At 30.6% G+C, this 25717-nt stretch overlaps 2 protein-coding genes across 2 annotated transcripts; one reads left to right on the forward strand and one right to left on the reverse strand.

Annotated features, from left to right (window-relative positions):
• The first annotated feature begins 2593 nt into the window (after positions 1-2593).
• LOC124532449 lies at positions 2594-6432 on the forward strand. Its single transcript, XM_047107353.1, has 6 exons — positions 2594-2820; positions 3402-3611; positions 3798-3979; positions 4460-4668; positions 5404-5654; positions 6321-6432. Exons 1-6 carry the CDS (start codon positions 2594-2596, stop codon positions 6430-6432), a joined length of 1191 nt encoding a protein of 396 aa, XP_046963309.1.
• Positions 6433-9158: 2726 nt separating this feature from the next.
• On the reverse strand, positions 9159-16041 carry LOC124532450 (homeobox protein ceh-19-like). The gene is made up of 4 exons (XM_047107354.1): positions 15855-16041; positions 15579-15662; positions 14658-14771; positions 9159-9529 (listed from the first exon to the last, which is right to left on the reverse strand). Exons 1-4 carry the CDS (start codon positions 16039-16041, stop codon positions 9159-9161), a joined length of 756 nt encoding a protein of 251 aa, XP_046963310.1.
• Between the last annotated feature and the right edge of the window lie 9676 nt (positions 16042-25717).

A 25717-nucleotide genomic window follows, 5' to 3' on the forward strand; every position in this document is an offset into this window, starting at 1 on the left:
TATTTTTTGTCTTATTAAGACTCAATATCTGATAGTTAAGGTAAGTAGATTAATTCGTATGGCAAACTTTATTAATATTTATAATTAATTATTAAACATTCATATTAACAGCAGTGTTGCATTTAATTTTGATTGCTTCCAATGATGTTCTATTACCTAAACAGATATGTCATTAACGCGCAAAAAGTGTTTTACGTAGTAATACGTTATAATACATCATAATTACGTGGTAATATGTTTTGCGTAATTAAAACATCTAGTTATCCCTTTTACTCATTGTTTTTATCAAGCTATCCTTTTTACTTGTAACGAAATGTAAAATAAACGGTCCCCGGCGCGGCACACTTTTTTCTGTTGTTTAGTATGGGAATAACATATCTGTTTATTAGAATATCATTGATCGCTTCGATATTTTTAAGAAAGTTGCTCGATTCTATAAATGAAAAAAGTAGATAAATTTGCAAGTAGAGACCATATACCTAATTCTTATTACGAAATTTAAGCTACATATTTATGCTAGACTTGGTATTAATTATTATGCATATCCTTGACTAAAGTCACTTATAATTTTGTCAATTGCAAATTGATGGCGTATTTACGTACGTCATTAAAAGTAGTACGGATCTAATCACTTTTGACGGCGCACCCTTTCCCCTTAATGCCGGTTGTGATTATAACATAACTAAGTGCATGAGATGACGAATGAATTCAACAAAAAAAAAATTCAAATTGGACTATATCTGTTAATGCATAAATGTATGCATGCCGATAATTTAACGTGGAGGGGAAAACCTCTGGCGGTTGAGCACGGTAATGTCTTTGATTAGATGCACTAAGTTAATTTAAAACAAAAAGATTTATGTAGGTAAAAATAATATCTACCTAAATACAAAGTGTACAACCAACAAATTTTAATGAGTAATTCTTAATTTCATAATGTACCAAAAAGAACTAAACGGCAAGGGTATAATATGAATTTAAGGTAACTAAAACCTAAAACAAAATGCACTTCCGTACCATTAAGTACAAAAAGGATTTTAATAGCATAAGCAACCTGGGTTTGTTCTCACGTCAAACGTCGCTTCGTTGACATCAAAACATTTATAATATTGGGTATTATAATGGATCCTCTATCCTCTCTACGGGGGCACTTAAGAGCCGCGAGGGTGAAATACTGTTCTCTTATCAAATTTGTATTTGTTATTTAATTTAGGTATAACTCAAAGTTTTCTGTTAACGAGAATTAATAACACCAAAAGCATTTTTTTTTGGATCAAAATGACAAAAACAAACATAGGCTTTAGTACTCTAACAAAAACTAAAAACTTAATAATGGTGATTTAAACGTACCTAACTGATATTACATTATTTTTAGAAATCTATTTAGACTCAAAACTTCTGTGTAATCTTCTGTGTGAACTCCATTTCTGGGAGACTCCTCCCAGACATGAACAGTAAATGAGGGCTCAGCAGCATGCTAGAACAAGATGACTTTCGTACTCTTCGATTAGTAGTATGTACTTACTTTGTTTATTTTCATAGTATTATCAGATGGCATTTTGATTTGGAGGAACGCTACAGATATTAAAGCTGTGTTCAATGTGCAAAAGAGAGCTGTCCTATCTGTTTATAATCTCGGAGCTCGAGATTCTCTTTGGGATGTTTTATATAAGGTGAAGACTTACAGTTACTTCACTATATTATGTTTACAACAACATTATGAACATTCACAATAAATAAGCCCTTTTCGAAAGAAACAGTGACAAACGTCGTAAATACAAGAGGAGAGACAAGAACTTATGGTTATATCTTTTTACCAATTTCCAACTAATTTTCATAGTATTATATTTTAGTAGTATTTTGTGCTCGGCCCATCAATAAATTTAAATTTCATTTTGAAATATCATTGCAAAATAAAGCATATTAGGTACTCAATACAAGAATTAGTTAATGATAACAAAGCATGTAGTTAGTAGCTATTGATTTCCAGGCCGGATTATTGTAAATTTAATAGTACTTTTTTACATAAAGTCTGTAATTAAAATAGGTAATGGAGAAGTGACTACTGGGTTCTTTTCGGTTTTTCTTAATACAATTGATTTTATGTATCAGTGATAGCTTTACATTTATGTAATTCAATACTGTGACTTGACGATTCAATTCGAGACATGTGTTTTTATGAGCTTACTTGAATCGAAAAATGTTTTGAATTGATTTTACTTTCTTCAATTAATTCAAATTTTATTCACCAGAGTAGCCAATAAATCGTTGAAAGTTTTGGTTGTAGGTACATAACATAAATATTTTTATCGTCGAACTGTTCAAAATTTTCTTGAATTTTCTTGAATTTTTTTTTTTGAAAAGAAAAATATAAACGTAAAAGTATATTATATTTTTGTCGTATGCGGCACACAGACTAACAGTTACATTACGATACAATCTTAACGCTGAAGAATTTTCTGCTCTATAACCCGTATAATCTTTTAGTTCAAACAGCGTAGAAGAGCTTAGCGATCTTTTGCATTTTCTCTGTGTTTCATGTTCACTAACACGTATAAAATACACATTCTATAAAACAACTTTATTCTTAAAAATGTTACAAGTAGCGTTGTGTGCATCTATTTTTTCGATAGTTTTATCTTCACAAGTGTTTGAAGATGATTTAAATTTGAATGATATTTTGCGATCGGATTTAATGCCAACGTATTTTATGGTTGATGTAAAAAGTAAAAACAATGTAAGCGAAATAGTAATGGACAGCAAAACGCCGTCAGTAAATGGTTCAATTGATGCAGCTCTCTCTACATTGGATTTTCACAGGTATTATTGAAGTCTGACGTTTTTTTTTAATTGTCCACATTTAGACATTAGATATAAGTATAATATTTTTATGCTTAAAATTAGTTATGTTTTATTTGGTGGCGATAAAAATTAAGGCAACTGATTAACTGTACAATTACATAATTAAATTAAGACACTTTACTTTTAACAAGTAAAATAGTGATGTTGCCTGTAAATCAATCAATAAATAATAATCCCTTGCTAATGTCTTCTTTTGAAGAGAAGGCTTGGAACTTATCCACGACACTGATCCAATTTGTATGCAATACAATTTACTAGCGACCCGCCCGGCTTTGCACGGGTGCAATACTGATACTTAATATTCTACAGAATTTCTTTATTTAGGTCATTACATTAGAAACGGCTAAAATTATCAGTATTTCTTTACTATATTGTCCATATGTTATATACATAAACCTTCCTCTCGAATCACTCTATCTATTAAAAAAATCAAAATCAATAGCTTAATTTAAAGATCTAAGCATACGTAAGGATATACAGGCACCGGTAAGCGACTTTGTTTTATACTATGTAATGATGATTAATTATTATCTTTGAAGGAAAATGATGAACGAATACCAGTGTCGAAACTATATCGCTGAGCAAATACTAGATGAAATGGGTAAAAATGTATTACAAAACCGTTTTGGTAAACCCTTTGAAAATAATAATATATTCAGTAAAAAGGTATTGACGCGACGCTCGCATGATCTAAGAGACAACGTTTTACATGATTCAGGTTCTTCAAATTACCAAGAGTGGCTGGCTAAGTAAGTATCTCAATTTTAGATTAAATTATTCAATACATCAGTTCTAAAACTCATAATATTTAAACACAGAATTGCAGCCAAAAATAGTAAATTTAAATAGTTTCAAGCAATTTTTTGATCAGAGTTTACTGTAGATTATTCTTATTTATTTACATTTTCTAACATAAACTAATCTTTCCCTTACAGAGTGATGGCTCTCAATGACATAAACCGACGCTATAATTTATCTGTAAACCCTAACTTTAACAACACTGATCAAAATGATGCATTATATCGCCCTCAACCAAGAGAAGGTTATGAGGTTGCTGAGCCCACAGACACGACTCTTGGAGACACCGATGGGATTATGTATGACGTTTCTAAACACGGTATGGGTTGCTTAGTTATATTTCATTCGGTCTAAGTTTGATGGGTCGTTGGCAACACTATTCTGACCTGCATTATTTAATATTTTATGTGATTATTTTAATGTAGTAACTATAAGGCCGTTTTATTCGCCATATATGATTTTTACCTCAGTATTTTCACGGTTTATCCATCAATATATTTCTTTTAAATTGAGAACTTTAGACAAGTAATTGTTTTTTATTAAACTAACGACGACATTTATGTAGAAATATATGATACTTATTTTTTTATGTCAGTTTAATATAAAAAGTATAAAGTTACTAAAAAACCTAGACTAATCTTCAGATTAACATGAATATCATAAACACCATCTTGCATTACAAAAGAGTAGCATGGTTGAAGAAAATATAGTAGGTAGGGATTAGGACTTTTGCTTGTCGAAAATCAAACAATAATTATATAATACAAGCATATTATATTGAGTTTGTTCCATTTTATAGGTGGTGGCTATGAGTATTCGATGCCTCCTCCACCGCCACCACTTTACCACCACTCGTCGCCACCAATACACGAAATACACGAGGAATACGCTGTAGAAAAGGATACTCACGGATTGGGCTTAGCAGATCTCTTCGACATATCCCTCACAGGCATCGCTTTTTTGTCATTTGGCATGTTCGTGTTACAAGTGCTAATGTGCATCACAATGGTTTGTAATTTTCTTATATACTTAGTTAGTAATTAATTATATCTTATAATTTGTTAACCTAATAATATCTTCGTTCCTTTTATATCTACGTTCAATTTATCCAAATAAATTTTATTATCTATAACTACACCATACTTATTGACACGGAACTATTACTATTTGATTTTTAAATTCATATCTAAAGTGGACACTCTAATTTATTGTTATAGTGATATTCGTTTTTTTCATAAAAATGAGGAACTTTTTCTATTTTACGTCATATAATATCATTTTTACTAGAATTGGTTTAGTTCAAATTCCTATTTGAAACGTTGATCCTGATGGTTTTAGTTGGACAATTTGAGAATCAACAATAATATTTTTAATGTCAAGATACGAAATATCATTCTACAAACATAAACTTATCCTTAACAGTGATGGATACGAATACTTCTTAAGATCAAATTATTATTATTTTTTTTTATGTTATAGGTTGGCGGACGAGCATATGGGCCACCTGATGGAAAGTGGTCACCATCACCCATAGACAATGACACTGTATATTACCTTACATCGTCAATGGGCCACCAACCTTGGGAACTAAGATGTTATGTCCCTTTTGCTGTAGTTACACTGGCTCACTCACCCTTCAAACCGGAACACAACAATACTGAGTACTGTTATTTGGCGGTAGAATAACTATTATGCCTTTACAGTACAACAGAGCATTAATTACATATTGTTTCTTAATTTTAGAATCATCCGCAGACGCAACTGATGCAAGTAGTCGATAACACAGACACAGTTAACGTTGATGATGTTTTTCGTAACAAAAGAGAATCAGAGCTCCCTAATCGATCTGTATCAGCTCTCAATAATCTAGCCAGATATGCCATGATGGCGATCAAACCCCAGACAACTTTGTGCATGTACCGTACACTGTGTATTGGTAACAAACATGCGAGGAATATGCGAGATAGGAACAGATATTGGTTGCCGTTATGGCAGTAAGTATTTCACTATCATAATGATGCTGCTGAATATATTTTATTTTCCTCTGCTAAACAATCTGAGCTTAAGAGATTCTTCGAGAACATTATTTTCTTATTTAGAGTAAATCTTTTTATTTGTTTTTAATTGTTCATTACAACAAAACAATCTTTAAAGCAAAAACTAATATTATAAATGCGAAAGTATAGTACAAAACAAATTAGATGTAGCATCGGAAAATGCAATGAAATGAAAATAAAACCGATTACTGTCGATTTACATAACCAATAGAAAAAGCTCACTATCGCGCCATTCGACGCTATTCGTCGCTTTAGATTCTAGCGTCAGAGAAAGCAAATGCATGTAAAACGACATGTCAAATTGACGAATATATTAGGTCATATGATATTACAAGTTTGTGCAAAGATCATATTCGCACGAGAAATAAATATTGATAATTTGGAATAGCGTACTCAATTCGGATGTGATCGCTTTTACGAATTTTGCCGATGCTACATCTAAGTTGTGTCGTACTATAACATTTTCTTTATGTCTACAACAGTCTTTTGTTTTCTGTTGCTCTTCATAGCCAAACCGCTGAACCGAATTTATTGAAATTTGGTATGGCAACTGTTTATGTCTAAAACTTCGAATTCGATTTTTAAAATAAATTTTTGTTAAAGCGCTGGAGTAGCTTGGACACGCGGCGGCGCTCTCGGTGCGCTGCGAGCCTCTATCCTCGGTCTTGGCGGAGCTGACTGCGAAGAATTTTATCCGAAGCGAAACTGTACTTAAAATTCTTAAAAAATGTTTTCCGATATTTTTTTTTATTCATTGTTATTATACACATAAAATATTTCCTATATTAAAACATATTACAGTGACATCGAGGTTTACATATCAAACAAAAGTAGTCACACGCCTAGACTATTTCCATATTAAGTTTGTTTTTTCGTTGAGGTTTCCAATAGCTTCGTTAATTAAGTTTAATAATATCTTTATATGAATCTTGGAACAAGCGTGAGATTTAACATATAAAATGATTTATCTATTGAGTCGATCAATTATTAAAATTGAAGTGAAATGGAAGGGAACAAAAATGATAATTAGGTCTATTTGGAATCGACGCGATATGAAACGAGGACTGGGAATGCAACAAGACAAACAATTTTGAGAGTTAACTGAGTTAATTAAAAAATATCGTGCATAAAGATTAAGTCGTTTTATCGTCTAACGAATTGTTTAATAACTATAAATAGATCTACTTACATACTAGAGGAGAGACAGTAAATATTTCCTATAGATATATCAGTTATCTAAATACATTAAACTACTTTTTGAATACTGATACTTATTAATAATGATTTGTACGTATTTGTTGTGGATATGTAGCTTCGTATATATTTTTTCATTATATAATTAGGTATATCGTCAGATGTTAATACATTCCCTAGGTGGTAGGGCTATTTACAAGCCTGAGTAGGTACACCCACTCGTAGTGTATTCAACCGCCAAACAGCAATACTTAGTATTGTTGTGTTCCGATTTGAGGGATGAATGAAGGGGAGTGACTACCAAGGATGTCATCAATTCCTATCTATAAGTAGTGGTGAACACTTACAATCGTTATTAATATGACTTTCCCACGCACACAATGCTGAAAAAAATATATAAATACAACAATATATGTTAGTTTAAAAATTATATAACTCTACTACGACCAGCCCAGCTTCGAACGGATTCAATGCTCATACTAAATATGTATGGCTGTTTACAACAATCACAGCTTTTTGTCATTAGACAATACAAATCGCTATGCGTTTTTTAATTTGTAATACCTTCGACACTATTAATTTGAATTACATTTTGTAAAGAGCCACATTAATGTCTATTAAATGCACAATATATTCAATCTAATTGGATTCAATTTAATTGAATAAGGATTAATGCTGTATTGCCTTATATCCCTTGGTAAATAAGCTATTATTTCTCGAAAAAAGTAAAAGATGAAAAATGGTTATTGTGCGTTATCCTTAAGAGATAGACATATACTACGACAAATTTTGAAGACCTTTTTGTAGTTTAAAAACTGCAGTACATTATTTTGAGCTAGATAGCTTTGAAATCAAGGCAGGGTTCAGACAGCGTTTGCATATTCGCATTGTAAGCGCAAAAATGTGTTTATTTACGACATTACATTTTAAACCTCTAAAATTATTCGTGATTCTCTACGAAATTAAGAAACACTCTATCTATTAAAAAAACCTATCAAAATTCGTTGAGCTGTTTCGAAGACATCAGCATATAAAGGGATAGACAAACAGTGAGAATCGACTTTGTTTTATACTTTGGTAGTGTTTAGCGATATTTTTAGGAATAATAGAGAAAGTAATAAAAGGTTATAAATATGGTATATATAGTTTAATATTTACATTTGTTTCACTAAATACATGATATAATTCGATTATAAACATTTTCGTTTGGGAAATATTATATTCTATGTTAAAATACGTTACTTACATTTATTTAATTTATTTCTTATATATTTAACAATCATTTATTATAATAATGTTACACGTATAATTATATTCTAAATTATTATTTATATATTAGTAGTGATATGTTTATCTCGATTTTAATTCTTCCATTATGCATATTGATAATACATTTTTCATATTTCTACAATAAATAGCTAGATATCATTTAGTAATTAATTATGAAATATTTATAAATTTACAAACCTAAAGGAACTTTTGCCTGTACAATAAAATCAAGACATATAATTAATAAGTACATAGTATATACATACGTAAAAATTTTTAGCAATTCGTAAGATTTATCTTTAATTCAAAGTTAGTTAGTTAATAGTTTCAAATTTTGCTTCAATTTATTAATACAAGTAATTTATCAGCTTTTCTATGACGTCATAACGTTACTAACGACGTCGCAATAGTTACAGCTTAAGTAAAGTGACAGAAGTAGCGAGTTACAGCATACTTGTGTACATTTAACACTGTAATTAAAATAGTAAATAATATACAAAACATTACAAATTGAGTGAGCACGACTAATCTTTATAGATCTACAGGTGCACATTAGCAGAGCTATATTAATAATAACATATATTTGATATATTAATAATTATAATAATCGTAAAGTTAAATACAGCCTTTTAAAAAATACGTAACTATATCTTCTTCTCTGTATACGTCACTATTCAATAACTTTTATAAAATTAAATCGTTTCATTCATTATGACACATTCGAGTTTTTTTATACTCATGTTCATATTCCTATGTCTACATATTTAGCCTTTATTCTTATGGGCTTTCAAAACATTTTAGGTTACTTATCCAACAAGATACTTAACCATAAATCCTTAATGCTTTTTAAAATAATGACCAATTTCGAACATCTTTAAAAATAAGAAAATTAAAACATTCATCAAAATCAAGCTGATTTAGTTGCGGAGATTACAAGCTAAACTACAAATTGTAATTAACGATTACTATTTTTTGACACTAAGGCTGTGACGTCGGGATAGTAACTGGAGTAAATACACAACTGAGTGGTGCGTATGCGTAAGGACTTAAAAGAGAATAATTTTGAGGGCCATGTCCGAAGATATGTCCGGAAAACAATCCTTGACGTTGAGCGATTTTGAGGCGAGACGTTAGCTGCTTCTTCCATTTCGTTCTTCGGTTTTGAAACCACGTCTTAATTTGTACTTCCGTTAGGCCAAGAGCCTTGGAGAGCTCCAGCCGCTTTGATACACTGAGATACTTATCAAGTTTAAATTCCGCTTCTAATCTTTCCAGTTGCTTTGCACTGTATGCCTGTCGAGGTTTCCGCTCAGGGCCGGCTCGACGCGGCCTTCTATTATTTTTATCATCTGTTAAAGATACAATAAAGTTAAAGACATATTCTGATTTCAATATTTCTTATTGTTAAGTATATCACTTGATAACTGATATGCCCGCAGTTTTCATTTTTATATTATTTTCCGCAATTATAGCGACTGGTTATAAGCCTTGTTTCTTGAATAACGAGATTTAATTAGAAAATACTAAAATTTAACGGGAAGCAATACTATTTTCTTAGCGTTAATTTAAATTTTAGTAACATGTAACTCTTAAAATAAGATAAATGAAACACGCCTAAATTTACAAAGTAGCTGCTCTCACTTAAAACAAACATATGGTAAATTTTTTCTCAAGTACTAATCGGAATTGTCACAGGCTCTTGTTAAGTGGCTATAAACACAATCAGGGTATTTGCGTTGCGCCTGCGCAGTTTGAAATCTCATATGTCAATAACGCATTGTGGCGGGTGTATAGCGTGTGATGGCCTCGCTAACAGACTGCTAACAACTTACGTAAGCGATTTTAGATGTTTTTAGAATATAATTAATTTTTATTTCGTAAAAGACTAGATAGACCACTAAGAACTAAACCATGATCAACAAGCCGATATTTGCGTGAGTGCGGATAAGTGCAAGTGTTGATTCTGAATATCAAGCAACAGAGAAACCACTTTCGGGATTCCCTAATTTCAATAATAATATTTGAATATTTATTGTTATTCGTTGTTAAAATATATTCTAATTGTTTTATCATTTTTTTTTATTAAAGAATGATGAATATAATAGTGTCGATAAGTATAATATCCAAATGTTTTTTCTTCTAAATTAATGTTTAAAATAATAACTTCTTATAATTTGTAGATACTAATGATATAGGTAATTTTAAGTGTACATTACATTTTCATTCAAAACGTCATTTATTTTAAATAAAATGTTCGTAAGTTAATTTTTTATTTATTAAGTACACAATAATATCTACGTGATAAATGGTCGCATGCTCAAAATAAATTACTTTAATCTGTTTATTTGCTTATTCAATGATTCCGAATATCAAATTAAATTAGAGTCCGGCAATAATGTGAGCGTGGCATTAGCACAATTTACAAAAATTCGTGTATCATCTTTTCTCGATATACTTCCAACAGCTCGGCGCGTTAAGGCGGGGTGTAAATAAGCGAGCTTTGTCAGTAATTATCGACGCGGCAGCTGTTTACCGACACGTGGGTGCGAAGTCGCGACCACCGTCCGACGGCTGGCGACAATTCGTCGAATGTGTCTCCGGACTTATCGCACTAAACGGAACGCCATGTATGGTCTATTAGCTCTGCTCGTTAGGATAGTGGACACAAATTTTAGCGCTATTTTTATTATTGGAAATATTTATTGCTTATTATAAAGCAATCAGATTAGGTAAATTGTGACGCAAATGGTTCTTTGTTGACACCAATAAACTATGTTTTACAATAAATGTTAGCATATCATCAATGGAAGCTAATATTATTTTTCAATAAATACTAAATCACGACTAATATATTCAAACAATTTTGGTTGTCAATAATAAAAAATACAAATAAGTTGGTTCGGTATTTAAAACTATTCATTATTTATTTAAAAAACGGATAACATTACGACACGGAAGAAATGTTATGAAATTATAAATTCTATAGTGTTTGGGTTTTGACATGTATGTAAATGTAGTTAAAATGTTTTATCACGACGAGACCTCCTGCCTCTTCTCGGATGTTACACATGACACACTAATTTTATAGCCACCGAAATTCCGAGTGGTCATCGCGACGAATGTGACAAAATAGTTGACAAACTAACGATTTTTTAGGTGTGCATAGGTGACATATTGAAATCTTTTTGAAGAATAACTACCTTTTAATTTATTTGATAAATCTCTATAGTCTTCTCCACTTCTACATGGAAAAATATAAATGCATTAATACAGTAAATCCATAATAATTTCGAATCAATGATTTTATCGTTCATATTTCCAAATTTAAATTTCGTAAAATAAAATAAACACAATTGATTGTTGTTATTGTTAATAAAGTAATTTTTAGGATTGCAATGTTTCTTTACTTAATCAGATATTGAGAAAAACAGAACATATTCATTATTATCAAAACCTATATAAATTAACATTATCTTAGTTTCCTTGTGTACCGTCTGTCTGTCGGACTTCTAAAATGGCCGACAAAGATATACGGATGTACACATAAAATAATTAAGTTCATCCCTCCTAATACTAAATAACAATTATTCATAACTAAGGGATGATTGCGTGTGGTTGAAATATTACAGTAATGTGCGTGTGAAGATTCGCACCCGAGCGTCATCACGCGATGCGGCACATGCTATGTTTTCGTGTAGCACTTGGGTGTTACTGTGATAAGCAGACCACGTATCATAATGTGATATTACACCGCATATCTCAACGCAGCATTATATTGAAATGTCATAGTGCTAAAAATATATATGTCGCGATACATATAAACTTATCTATTTTTTTTAAATAATATAATTGAAGTTATATCGTGTACATTGTTTTGATCCAAAAACGAAATTCAGAGAGGTCAATATTTTCTTTTTTTCCTTAATAATGAATAACAAGTTGATTAGTAATGTATTTATCCGCTTTTGGTCGAAACGGAGAATTGCTTAGCCATTGCCGAGAAATGATTATCACACCTTAACTGTTATTTAATAAGCAGTTACGTGATCATCTTCTTGTCATACAACGTTAATTTTATTTAATAAATTCAAATGATAAAAAAATATTCTCTTTTTTATGGTATAGGAAGGGCCACCTGCTGGTAACTGGTCACCATCACCCATAGACTATGACGCTGTAAGAAATATTAACTATTCCTTACATCGTCAATGTGCCACCAACCTTGGGAACTAAGATGTTATGTCCCTCGTGCCTGTAGTTACACTGGCTCATTCACCCTCCAAACTGGAACACAACAATACTGAGTATTGTTATTTGGCAGTAGAATAACTGATAAGTGGGTGGTAGTATTCTTTTATTTATTCCCACAATTATTATTACTACCGTAAGTTTATTGTATATTGACTTCCAAATGTATTTGGAGAAAGACATCTTACACAGCTGTCATGTAATCTTGACCATCCACTTTTGACAGACTTAGCACCAATAAAAAAATAACAGCAACTAGCGACCAGACCCGGCTTTGCACGGTATAATTTTGATACTAAATATATTACAGAATTTGATTATTTACGACATCACATTATAAACTTCTAAAATGATCAGTGTTTCTTTACTATATCGTCCATACATTATATGCAAAAACCTTTCTCTCGATCACTCTATCTATTAAAAAAAAACGCATCATAATCCGTTGCGTAGTTTTAAAGATTTAAGCATACAAAGGGACATAGGGACAGAGAAAGCGACTTTGTTTTATACTATGTAGTGATAATTGCTAACACGGGTCAAACGGCTTATTATTATAAGCCTACAGACTCGTATAAACGCAATCGCTGCGTCGCTCCCATAATAGGTAGGTATTAACAAATCGATAGGTCTTCGCAATCGAATCGAAATGTAATCGTTATCATCCAGCCAAGTACCTGTTCTAAAAACGCAATGATCTAGTAGTAGGTACCGGACCTCATTTACGATTAAACTGAGGTTACTTTTTGTGCTGAATAGTCGAAGATGTATGCAGTCTGAATATAATCGCAAGCTCGTCTCACGAGCGTTATATGTTATTATGGCCATTCTAGCACTTTGGGTCGTTTTGTTTCAAATCGCTTTACCTGAGTATCAGTAATTCTAGGCCGAATTGTTTTGACTATATAATTACTTTTTATAAGGTGAAATATTTGACAAAAGGTAGTGTTCTCCTATCAGGGATATCAAGTATTTTAGTGCTGACGTAACTACTATTCGTACAGAAGAATTACTCAAAAATACTGAGAATGTTTTACAGAGAGAAGTCACACGTAAGAACTATTTGACATCATTCACTGCTAAGATATGTGTTTATATGTTGATCGATGTATTTTATGTTGAACGATCCAGAACTACATACATTTAAAGCCAGACATCATGTATAACATTGATAGGCTGCGTTCATTCCAGCTTTTAAAATCTATTGCATTATACAATTTGATTCAATCACAAAACCGTAGACAAAAACTCTTGTTTTATTTGGATGAGATTTTCGGTTTGAATCTAAAATCGCAATGTTCCTAAAGAATCAAAAGGTAACGATAATTCAGCTACGAACTCCCAATTAGAAGATAAAATTAAAACGTCCTTAGTTTGCAAAAGTGCCAATGTTACATACAACCTTTTATTATAGTTTTTTGAAGTCACTCAATAAAAATATTAGTCTTACAGAGAACGACTAAAAAAATGAGCATATTTTTTTTGTGGGTGGAGTACATATATTTGTTTTTAAGAGTGTCAATCACACAATATGTATCCAGCGTGACACTTTTTTTATTTCATTAATAAATGCTTACAAAATACGAAAAAGCTAATTTTAATACGATCGTTATTTATTTGTGGCTGAAAAACTCTTTTATTTAGACCCTGTTCAAAACGAGGTAGATCAATTTGTGAAGATATTGATCCAATTGTGATGACGAAAGGAACAGATATATTGTATATATTTTAATTTGTTCTTTTCTTATAATAATAACAACTTTAAAAACATTGGGGTAAAATTCTAGTAATTATTTGGTACTATTCGATCCATTTTCACCTCTTTACTGGATTTCAGAAAAGTTACAGCTCGATTGCAAGCGACGCTTAGAAAATTCTCTGTGCCAGCTTTACTTGCTACTACCAATGGTGTTGCTATCACCATGAATTAACCCGTGTCAACCACTGAAACTATGAGACAACCTATGTCTTGGAAAGTACCATCCTTTTCGCCCAAAAATAATTTTAGTGAAAAATGTTCTTAAATTTATTGGCCTATGTATTCTAAAGGGATCATTTTCATTGATTATATGATAGGTGAGACTCTTGTGATTCCAAAATTAGGTTCGGCAAGAACCTCGTCGTTAAAGTAAACCTCAATAGTATTGTTCTTAATTCTGCTATGTGCAAATAGTGCAAAACCACATTAGATCAAATTTTCAAACCATGCTGATATTTGTATAAGATTACCATAAAATGTAGATGTTGGTTGTTGTGTAGCAAGCCAATGAGCATACGCGTGGCCCGCCAACAACTCGGCACCATTGAGTGCGTTCAGCTCCGGACACGTTGAAGTCGAAGAAACTGTCAAAGGTAAATGAAATTAATTCACAAGACACAAACAAACAAAATCTTACAAGATCATTATTAATCAAACATCAATGTTTTGTGAAATGTAAGAGTTTCATTTTTATTATTTTTTAAATATATTTAGTTTATTTGTACAGTGATTTAATAGATATTTTCGTATCATTGACTAATTATAACAACGAGGTTATAATTCTAATTGTAATGACATGACAGAATTAATTAATAATCTGCTTAAGATTATTATATGTATTTAGAGATAGGTATTGGACTAATGGAGTATCTAAATCTCTAAAATAGTAATTATTAATTTCATATAACATGTATGGATAAAATTCAGCAGAGATAAAATTCTCCTTAAGAACTTTACACATATTTATTTAGCATTGATACATTTGTTAAAACAATATAGAGCTTCTGTCAGTTTCAAAATAAAAACAACACAAAGTTAATGAATAAATGGAATTTTTACAAAAAAAAATAATCTTAAAATAAAGTAGCATTACCCGTCGGTGCTTCGTTCTCAAAAAATGAAATCAAATCAGTGATTTTTGAGATTTGAGTCTTAGTCTTTTCAAAATCAATGAGTATGTAAATTGAAACAATAGATAAAGATGAAGGCCAACCGCCGTATAAAATAAATAAAAATAGCAAGTTTGAATGCATCTCTACATTTAGAAACAAAGCACTACAAATAATATATAAAGGAAACACTATAAATAAAACAGTAAGTAAGAAAATTATTACTTTTTGTATAATAAATTATTAATTAATTAACACTAAAGTCTAATATAAAAATTATACCATTGTGTTCATCTCCCGTTTCTTCATTGTTTCCTTCGCTTTCTTCGATTACTGATTGTGTTTGAATATTACTACGATTATTACCTAAAATATTATCAATTAAGAAGTTTTTTCCTCTATTATTCACTGCACTGTTTTTGGTATTAATAGAGTTAATTTCATCACTCTCAAAACGATTGCTTGAATTAATAGTCATTTTATTTGAATATAAGCTTTTGTTCAAAGAATAAATAGTATCTACGTTATTTAACGGATTTGGGTTTAACGCGTACGCACTATGTTCTTTTTGATCACTGTTTTCACAAATCACATCAATTGTTTCATTCTCACTGTCGAATTCAGATTCCGATTCTGAATTATAACGTGTCTTTCCGTTTAGATTAGCTGTGTTCGAGAAATTATCACGAAATGATGATCCAGAGTCATTTTCGCACGTGCTTGATATATCGTCAATCGAATTCATTATTTATTTAAATCGTTAGCATATTAAGCGAGTTTTATTAATTTTAATTCATAGTATCAACCTCATGACAAACATCGATCTCACGTAAATGTAACATTATCGAAGTCTATTCAGTCTGTCCCGCTGAGGTGTGAGATGATAATTGCTTCCGAAAATAGGTGGTGCCGTTTAGATTGATGCGGAAGCTGTAGGTATCACCGCGTAGAAGTTCTCTTTTGCTACTGGCTGATTATCAGATAGAGGGGATAACGCCATCTTAAGAGGTGGGGCTTAGGGAGCCGCCTGTGAAAATTCACACCTTTCTTTTATTTGATAACAAGTTATATGAGCTTTTTACCGTACAAAAGATTCCTAAAAGCTTATGATGAGATCTACTCGGGCAATATTGCCCAGCTATTATTCATGTCATAAATTTTGATAAAGTATGATGACGTATATAAAATTAGTAATAATTAAATCTTAATTTAATTTGATAGCGTTATATTAGATTTGGTTTTTTAGTTATGTTTTTTCGATATATATATTAAGTTAATTTACTTTATACTAATTTTACCCTGAACGCTGCATTTCAAAAAAAGACACCAATCATATTTATACGTAAATTCAATTTAATTGTGTATTCATAATTTTGCCGTGGTAGTGGAAATCAATGGATTCTTCAATTATCTTTTAGGTAGGTGTGAATTTTTAAAAGCAAAAAACTTTTAACCAATACCAATTGGTCAGCATTAGGTACTTCTTTTTTATTTGGTTTTGGTAAATTTGTTGAACCACGGTTCCACCTCGAAAGTGCTTCTTATTTTACCCACTCAGTCTCTTCGGCGATCGCCACGACATCGCTATCGCATCTAACGCCCTGATGGTTGGCCCTAGGGTATGGGTATTTTTTAAGTCCATTGTTATCCATGTGTCCATTCTTATCATGCGAATTTGCTTCGTTCCTAAGATATTGACTACAACAATTCTTATAATTCTAACCTTAAAGTCAGCTATTTATTATCAATTTCGAAACCCAGTGGACTTCGTTTTTAAACAATTTGGAGCACTTTCTACGTAAAATCGTGATTCCACAAATTCACCTTTATTTTTTATTACATAGGTAGACGGACAAATGGCCACCTGATGATATCACCGCCGCCAGGAGACAATAACGCTGTTAGAAATATTAATTATTTCTTATACCGCCAATATGTCACCGATCTTGGAAACTAAGATATTATGTTGTGCCTGTAGTTACACTGGCTGACTCTTCAAACCAGAACACAACAATACTGAGTACTGCTGTTTGGCTGTGTAATATATAGTGAGTTGTACTGTGGAGGTTGTCCCTACACAGAAGGTAAGGCTTGCACAAAACTCTACCACCAAGTTAACGACATTTTTAAGAGTTTTTTTAATCAATACAAGAGACCGGGCAGTTTTTTCTTATAAGCTGTATACAGATTTATGTCGTGAGCCAATTTATCTATAACATTATCTTTGTTTTTGTTGTTTAAAAATTAAATTTAACTATCATTGATTATACAATTATATGATATCATAATGCGAATAATTATACAAAACGTTTTTTAACCTTTAATGAATTTTTTTTAATTGTTGGCTCTAGTAGTAAATATAAGAACATATAATTTTTATTTTAAGGTTTCATACAGTTTACTAAATTATCCAGGCATAAATGGGTTACTGTTCTTAAATTAATATAATATAGAATTAATACGCATTCGTGATCTTGGCTTGTTCATCGTATACTTCTTTAGACATACCAAATTTTCCTCTTACCCGGTCGTGGGATACACAATTTTAGCAAAAAGTTACAATTTAAAGTTTTATCCTAATTGACTCTACAATAAGAGCATTTTATATGGGACTATAATTTGAAATATTAATTTTATAGACTTTTTAAATAAAAACAATAAATATTATAAAATTGATTTTCATTAAAGTTTTACATTTGAATAACATTTTGAAAGCTATAAAAACTAAGAAAAGAAAGGTTTTTTTTAATTTTTTGCTTGTGTAATCTAGCATATTTGCTTTCTTTCTTATTTTTGTTTCTTCAAATACCAGTCGATACGATTTTTGGATATAATATGAGACAACTTCACATATATTACTCTGATCCCTATGTAAGTAGTTAAAGCACTTGTGTTATGGAAAATCAGAAGTAACGACGGTACCATCGATATTTACGTATGATGAAAATTTGTTAATTAGTATAATGTCAATTATTCCCTATACCGATTTTGAAAGAATATAAAATAAATATAAATTCAATAGGTTCATACCTGAATAAAGTAAAATATATTTATAGAAGTTAAGTTGAGACGCTGGAATTTCCTAATAATATTTTTCCTAAAATTGATCAGAAGGAAGTCTTAATACAATAAAGAGAAATATGAACTGATACCAACTGTAAATATTATTTTCCTATTTAAATACATCGGTAGTGCACAAATTATTTTGAACACAAGATATTCAGTCCCTAAACAATTATTCCCTATAAATTAGTCCCGAGAGATCTAGTTAAAGGTAATGGAACTACATACTTCAGAAATAAACCCCCTTTCCACCAGGAAAGTCTATTGAATTAGTTTCTATTATCCCTTCGCTAGATGTCGCTTTTTATCAAACGATAAAGAATATGGAGGGTTATATTTCCCGCGTGCTACTTACATCTTAAACTCTACCTACATATTTATCGTTATTTCCGATAGATGGCGTTACAACGAGTTCTTCATAGATAAAGCTGAAATAGACTAAACTTAAATATTGCAACATGCTAAATTAATAACTATTTAAAAAATAAATTGTTCTATTTAAAACAATTTAAGTTTAATTTTAATGTTATGATTTTTTTAAATAACTTTAGAACTTAAATACGTTATTTATTTTTATTGAAATAATACAGGAATACGATCGATCTCACTTATTAAATTATTTTTATAATTATTCGATTATATAGACAATGCCTAATATAAAGTCTTGACAACACCCAGAAACATTTCAATTTAGTTTGTTTAATTTTAAGCAAAATTAAAGTACCAATGGAGCTCAAAAATGAATACCATTTATTTATTTTAATGACCAACTAATCATCTCTACTTGGTGTGTACGACCCGGCAGTATAACAAAAATATTATTACCTACATAATATATTCATAGACCATAAACATCTATGTTATTATGGAAAAAGTATACTTAATATACAGTTTAAATGTTTAAATTTTAGGTAACTAGCTTAATCCACAGTGTCACTTGTGTAGAATTCACATAATGAGGAAACTACTTCAAAATCTGTCATTTTAACGCCTAATTATTATTATTGTTTTCTCATAATAAATTAAATTATCTACTCATTCATTATTGATTATTTGCTGGATTTAACGATGAAAAGCTAAATACCGACATTGTAACGAATCGTAGTCATTTGAGAGCTCTCGAAGATTTCTAGAGAGAACTTCACTCAACTTCGACCCACTGTGGGCCAGATTAACTATTTCCATATGACCCCATATAAAACAGCATTAATATAATATATATGTAGTATGAAGAGCGCTGCTGATATTATTATTCTTATTAAGGCTTTGGAGCTATCGTGAATTAACCCAAATAAAAATAAATATATTAGAGTTTGTTTTATTTTTGGTTATTATATAGTATAGGTATAGTATTATTTTTTGGTTTGGTAAAAAAAAAAATGTTACCTTGTCTTCTGTTAATTTAGTCGCTTGCATTTTTAACGTTTAACTGTTTTGTTAACTATCCTAGACAAACAGACAAATTGTGTTTTAGTTTTGATACTCGCAAATGTACTTACAAATTGGCATATATTTTGAAATCACACATACTCCAACTTTATTTATTTGTATCGATTAATTGGTTACCTATATATTTTAAAAAGCAGACGACCTCCTAGCTGAATGGTCATCTCAATTCAATAATTATTATTAAATCACCCCTTACACGTACGTACTGCGCCTGTCAGTTATAACAGATTTATTAGCTCATTCAACTTTCAAAGAGGAATCCTGGACCGGTCGTGGTAGGGTAAAATTCTAGCGATATATTATATACTATTTGATACACACATTTTTTTTAAATTTAAATTTAACGTACAGTATGTTAAAAACATTAATAAAAAACACACCTCTCCTAAACGAAGTACGAAGAGTTGTATTCGTATGGTTTTGTAATACGATAGTTTGAATTTAATATCCACGTAAAGGATCAGTGTCTTTCATTTTATTGAGCTAACTTGATTCGTTGGAATTTTATATTTAAAATAGGAATGTTGACGTCTGGCGATACCAGAAACCTGAAGCTCTTTTATATTATGTAGTATTTGTTAAATTATAACGCATGTATACATATAATTAAATAATAGAATTATTATTTAATAAATGTTATTAAGTCATTGTTACTTTTTTAAACAAGTGATGTTAATTTTCATTTAAAATAGTTAAAACAAAAACCATTTTTACATTTGATGAATATTTTCTTTTTATTCATAGCTCTCTACGAAAGGTCGGCCGGCATTCCAAAAGAGTTTTTTTCGTCTGTGAAATAAATTCTAATAATGCCTTCATTCTAAGTTCAGTGGAGCGTATATAATGTTAAAAATTGTTACAAATTCGTAAAGCAGAGGCAACGTCATATCATTCATTTTATTATTTCCGTTAAAATTAAGCTTTAAGGAATTTGCAGAACGTGTCATTTTATTTGTCTTTGAAGTTTATTACGAATAATCACGAACAACCTTTTTTTGGAATTTGTAACAATGAAAAATATGTTATTTAATTTTTGTTGATACAGTATTTTATAAAAGAAACACAGTTACAATCAGAAAAATGTACGCTATTATAACGAAGTGTCATGAAATTTAATATGTCGGATATAATGTACTGAGTTTTTTGTAATATGAAGGAGACGAACGTACAAATGAGCCCCCTGAACGTAAATGGTCACTATGACAAAAGATACTGGCGGTGCCGTCTCACCCATATACCGCAACTCCTGAGCATATGCATTGAGCACACAGTCCAATCCGTACTCTCGTATTAATTGAATGTTTTTTCGTTTCCTTGTTTTTCCTGAAGACGCTTCGTATGGTTTCTATGGTCTGCCACCTGCACTGCTTCCAGACGTATTAGGGTCATTAACTCGACACTACAGTGGAGCACGAAATTCTCCATTTAACCAGTCGACATTCTTACTTTCAAAGCGTTCTCTTTTAATTATTAAGCCTCGTTAAAAAAGTAACCCGAATATTTTTTTACCATCTTAAACTATTTTGGTTAATTTTTCATTTATTTATAAATTATACACAATAAAAATGTATAATACTTATACATTTATATCAAAAACATACGAGTAATGTGGCGTCGAATTGTAGTAATGTAGAGCCAAAATCACATCATTGAACATGAGTTAGCTTTGATGCTTTTTATACACATTATGATTACCAAAAAATAATTAAAAAATATAGAAAAGAAAGCTTATTTATAAGACTAAATTTATTAATTAGTTTTACTCCATAACAACGACTTTCACGTGAAACGGTTTTGTACGGCCTTGTATGGGCCGTTCCCATAGTGCGTTGTAGAGAAATACAAATAATTATTGGAAAATGAAATTATTGTTTCAACTTGAGTGCTGATAAACTGACGATGAGTTGATTTAAATACATTAATGTGTGTATTTACCTTATTTTCATTGTTCGTGTGGTAGAAGAATACAGTACTATCCCAATATAAGATAAGGTAACTAAGCTCTTCTTTTCTTTTTTATTCAATATCTACAATATACTTCCTGATTTTCAAATAGTACATTATTTAAAAAAAGCCTCTAGATGCTAAGCCGACGAATTTTAAACATATTGACTAAAATTTAACAGGCCGTTGGCGTCACATACCACAAAACGCGTTCAAGCGTACTGGCTAGGGAAATTGAAATAATAAACAAAGGGAAGGCTTTAGTATTTATTCTGTACTCTTATATAAAATTGATTTGTTTGTATATACGTGGGTTTAAGATTCGTTGACTTTTATTTGATCGCCTACCATGATAGTTGGTATATTTTGGCGTGGAAAATTTTCATATAAATCCTTTGTAACTAACGGCTCGCGCAGTTGTATAAATGTCTGTAACGTTTTTCTAATCGCCATTTTAGCTAGGTAGAGTATATTTTTAGTAATATATAAACAGCATAATTTAAATAATATCTTATTTGATTTTAATATTTGTGTCATTTCATCTGATTCCAGTGAAATTAACATGCTTTCTTGTTGTTACGGAAGCTTGTACACGAATGAAAGACAACCGAACTATTTAATTATTTCTATTAATAGACATATTTATTAGAGATTATCTGATTCGTAATTATATATACTAAACGAATATTTGGTCACTATTGTACCAAATATATGTGAAAATAATCGATGTCATGCTTCTGACGGTAGTATAATTGAATTACCAATTTTACGTTTATGTCAATTCATATCATCTCTGTCTCTCAGGTTTGAGGTGATCACTCATAACATTAGACGCGTGCTACTATCTCTTGAAATTACCCCTTTATACACGAAGATAAATTGAATATATTTTGATTGATACAAAAAATTACAAATATTTTACTTCAATATAAAAGAGGTAAACAGTTGAAATTAGTAATCTTATTTTTTTCTAGGCTCGGTTAGTACAGTTGCATTTCGAATCGAAGTTAGTAAGCTAGTATGAGTATAGGCACTAAGAACAAAAAATCTGCGTTCTCAAGACTTGTGTTTTAGTGTTGTTGGTGTTGTAAAAATTATCTACCACCTACAACACTAAAACACAAATCTCCGCCACAAATCAGGCCAAACATTTCCAAGGCAGGCGGCCTTGGAAATGTTTGGCTTAATAAATAGATTAGAATAGACTTTAATCTCTAAACTTAATTTAATTGTCACATCTTAAACAAGCTCTACAAAAATTAAGTTCATCTCTGTATTACATTTACTTAGTAATTACTTGGAATATGTTCCAAACCTTCTCCTTAAAAGGAGATTCCTTTAGTCCAGCAGTGGGAATCTACAGGCTGTTGTTGGTGTTGTTGGAGTAATTACACTTTAAAATTGAATATTATATCATAGCGTACCTATTATGTAATGTTACTTAAGTATCACTAAATAAATCGATCTATGACATACTCACATATAAAATATAAGCTTTGATATTTCGTAAAATTAATTAAGTTTTACAAGTATAAAGGATATTTCAGAATAATTTCCCAGTTTGTACTAGAGAATATGATAAACAGCGCACGTAGTGAAGCTTCACGTAGTGTTTGTTTATGTAATTAGCGTTGAAGAATTACCACACATTCATCCCGCCTTGCGAGAGATTCTGAGCGAGCATGGAGTGACTATTTAATTTAAGAACATTTTACAACCGCTCGCGTTGTGGACACTCATTTGCATTTTACGACAATTAACGATAAAAAATGTTTATTCAAACGTTGTTGACAATAATTAAAAACATACCTTAAATGTGCATGCTTGGTTTTTTAACTGAATTCCGTATTAATTAAAAGAGATCTGGAACGTTTTTAAATAATATCTTCTTATGATAGTTAAAGTATTTCTCTAATAACTTTAAAAACTTATAAACATTCGAAAGATATCGTAATAGCCATAAAGCACAAAAAATGTATTTTGTCGACTCTACGATCCCTACTGGGTTTGAATAGTATTCCCTAGAACTCAGAACACACGCAGGATACAAGCGCAAGCGTTTCTCAGAATGTAGGATGAATCTTAATCTAATCTAATCTATAATCTAAATGAATATTTTCGAAGATATTTCTAGATAGTTTGTATTGTCTAATGACTGAAAAACTGTGAACGTTGTAAGACATTCTGTAGTATATTTAGTATCAGCATTGCAACCGTGAAAAGACGAGACTGGTCGCTAGTTAAATATAAATGTTTATAATCCCGCTCGTAATTTTTCACCTGTAAAATGTAGGAATGAAATTAAGCGACTAATTAATTATACGTATAAGCATCAAACTGGAAAACATTTTACAAATAAACAAATTAGTAATACTTAGTTATTGTCGTTACATTTGATTGGATTTTTTTCTTTAAATAGCTGAAGCTGAAATTCTCGTGAAAGGTATTTCACATGTACAAGCGTCCCCGGAGTGTAAAGGTAATGACGTAAATATTCCTGTCACAAGTAACACACGAGAAATGTCGAAGGCTTTTTGCCATTAGGTGCACATTCGTTTCTATAGCACTCCAATATGGCTTCAAATTCTTTGAAAGTGAATATCGAAGTCAGCTAGACTTAAATAAAAATTTCTTAAAAATATATTACTACTTTTTAGTTTAGAAGATTTTTTAAAATGAATTAACAAATACTTCTAAATTCAAAAGTATCAACCAAAAACCAGCCTTGGCTAATTTCCTAATTGTTAGCTAAATTATTACAGGTACCTCGTTTCCCAAGGAATGTCAAATTATATTTTGACGAAATAAAAGAAAAGTAATTTTTCGATTTCAAACATCGAGACATCCTTATGACAATGCAATCTATTTTGAATCAAGCGTCTGTCCGTCAATATCTAGTGGTCTATACAATCACATATCTTATAAGTATTTTACGACGCAACAATAATATACATTTTCCTTGCTTTTATGTTGTTTTTAATATTGTATTTTTAATTATAACTGTAAGATACTTGTGATATTAGTAATGATTACAAGCACAAAATGTAAACGCGCGTTACGTATAAACTACATAATTTATTATCGGGTTATATTGATTTTTATAGAATTAAAATTAATAAGACATTAAAATGAGTGTAAACATTCTTGAGATCTACAAATCGTTTGTAATAAACCCTGCTTTTGGCAACGTCCGCTTTGAATGCGTCCGGACCGACAATTCCGGCTACGTTGATAAAACCTTTATTAATTATAAACATGTCTTAAAATTAGATCAATTATTAAAGTAGCAGTAACTGACACGAAAACAATGCTACTTAATTAAAGCAGTTGATAGTATATAGTAATACTCTAGTTATAGAAAATATTGAAAATGTATTAAATTTTTTTTTAATTATATTGAAATATGTCACTATAAATTATAACTGTGAATTGCAGTTAAACTAAATTATAAATAATTATAGTCTAGTATTATTGTTTTTAATTGACACAAAATAAATAAAGCATTTATAATTAATATAATTAAAAATTATTAGGCATTAATTAATTAAATTTACTTAATAATACATCATCTTAAAGGATGTTTATCGGGTCTAAAAAAAACATTTGTTTTTGGAACTATAATTTAATTGCAATTTGTAATCTTATACTGTTAAACATTTATAATAATTTCTTACTCACAATAATATATACCTACTATAATATAAAGCGTGAACCGTGGCGAGCGCAACGATATTCTTTTGTTTTTTTTTGGAACTCAATATTAAATAAAAAATGGCTATCAGAAAGTACTGATCATTAATAAAACATTTTGTAGCTCTTTTACAAAATATGTCTCATTTTCTTTTTTAACATGTAGTGCTAAACGCTGATCATTTTTGTCAAACAATTTTGTATCAGAAAAGGTTGGAATATAATTTGCTATGTCCATATCAAAAGACGATATCAAGCGAGACAATAACTAAATG

Source organism: Vanessa cardui, chromosome 9 (assembly GCF_905220365.1).
Source record: "Vanessa cardui chromosome 9, ilVanCard2.1, whole genome shotgun sequence".
Taxonomy (NCBI): Eukaryota; Metazoa; Arthropoda; class Insecta; order Lepidoptera; family Nymphalidae; genus Vanessa; species Vanessa cardui.

Bases quoted from the DNA above. Each gene is read 5' to 3' on its own strand.
- LOC124532449 (XM_047107353.1), top strand. From the start codon at position 2,594: ATGTTACAAGTAGCGTTGTGTGCATCTATTTTTTCGATAGTTTTATCT. The intron at 4,669-5,403 runs GTTTGTAATTTT...TCTTAATTTTAG, and splicing joins TGCTAATGTGCATCACAATG to AATCATCCGCAGACGCAACT. The intron at 5,655-6,320 runs GTAAGTATTTCA...TTTTTGTTAAAG, and splicing joins TATTGGTTGCCGTTATGGCA to CGCTGGAGTAGCTTGGACAC.
- LOC124532450 (XM_047107354.1), bottom strand. From the start codon at position 16,041: ATGAATTCGATTGACGATATATCAAGCACGTGCGAAAATGACTCTGGA. The intron at 15,663-15,854 runs GTGCGTACGCGT...ATAATATTTTAG, and splicing joins CAGTGATCAAAAAGAACATA to GTAATAATCGTAGTAATATT. The intron at 9,530-14,657 runs GTAATCTTATAC...TATCTTTAACAG, and splicing joins ACCAACATCTACATTTTATG to ATGATAAAAATAATAGAAGG.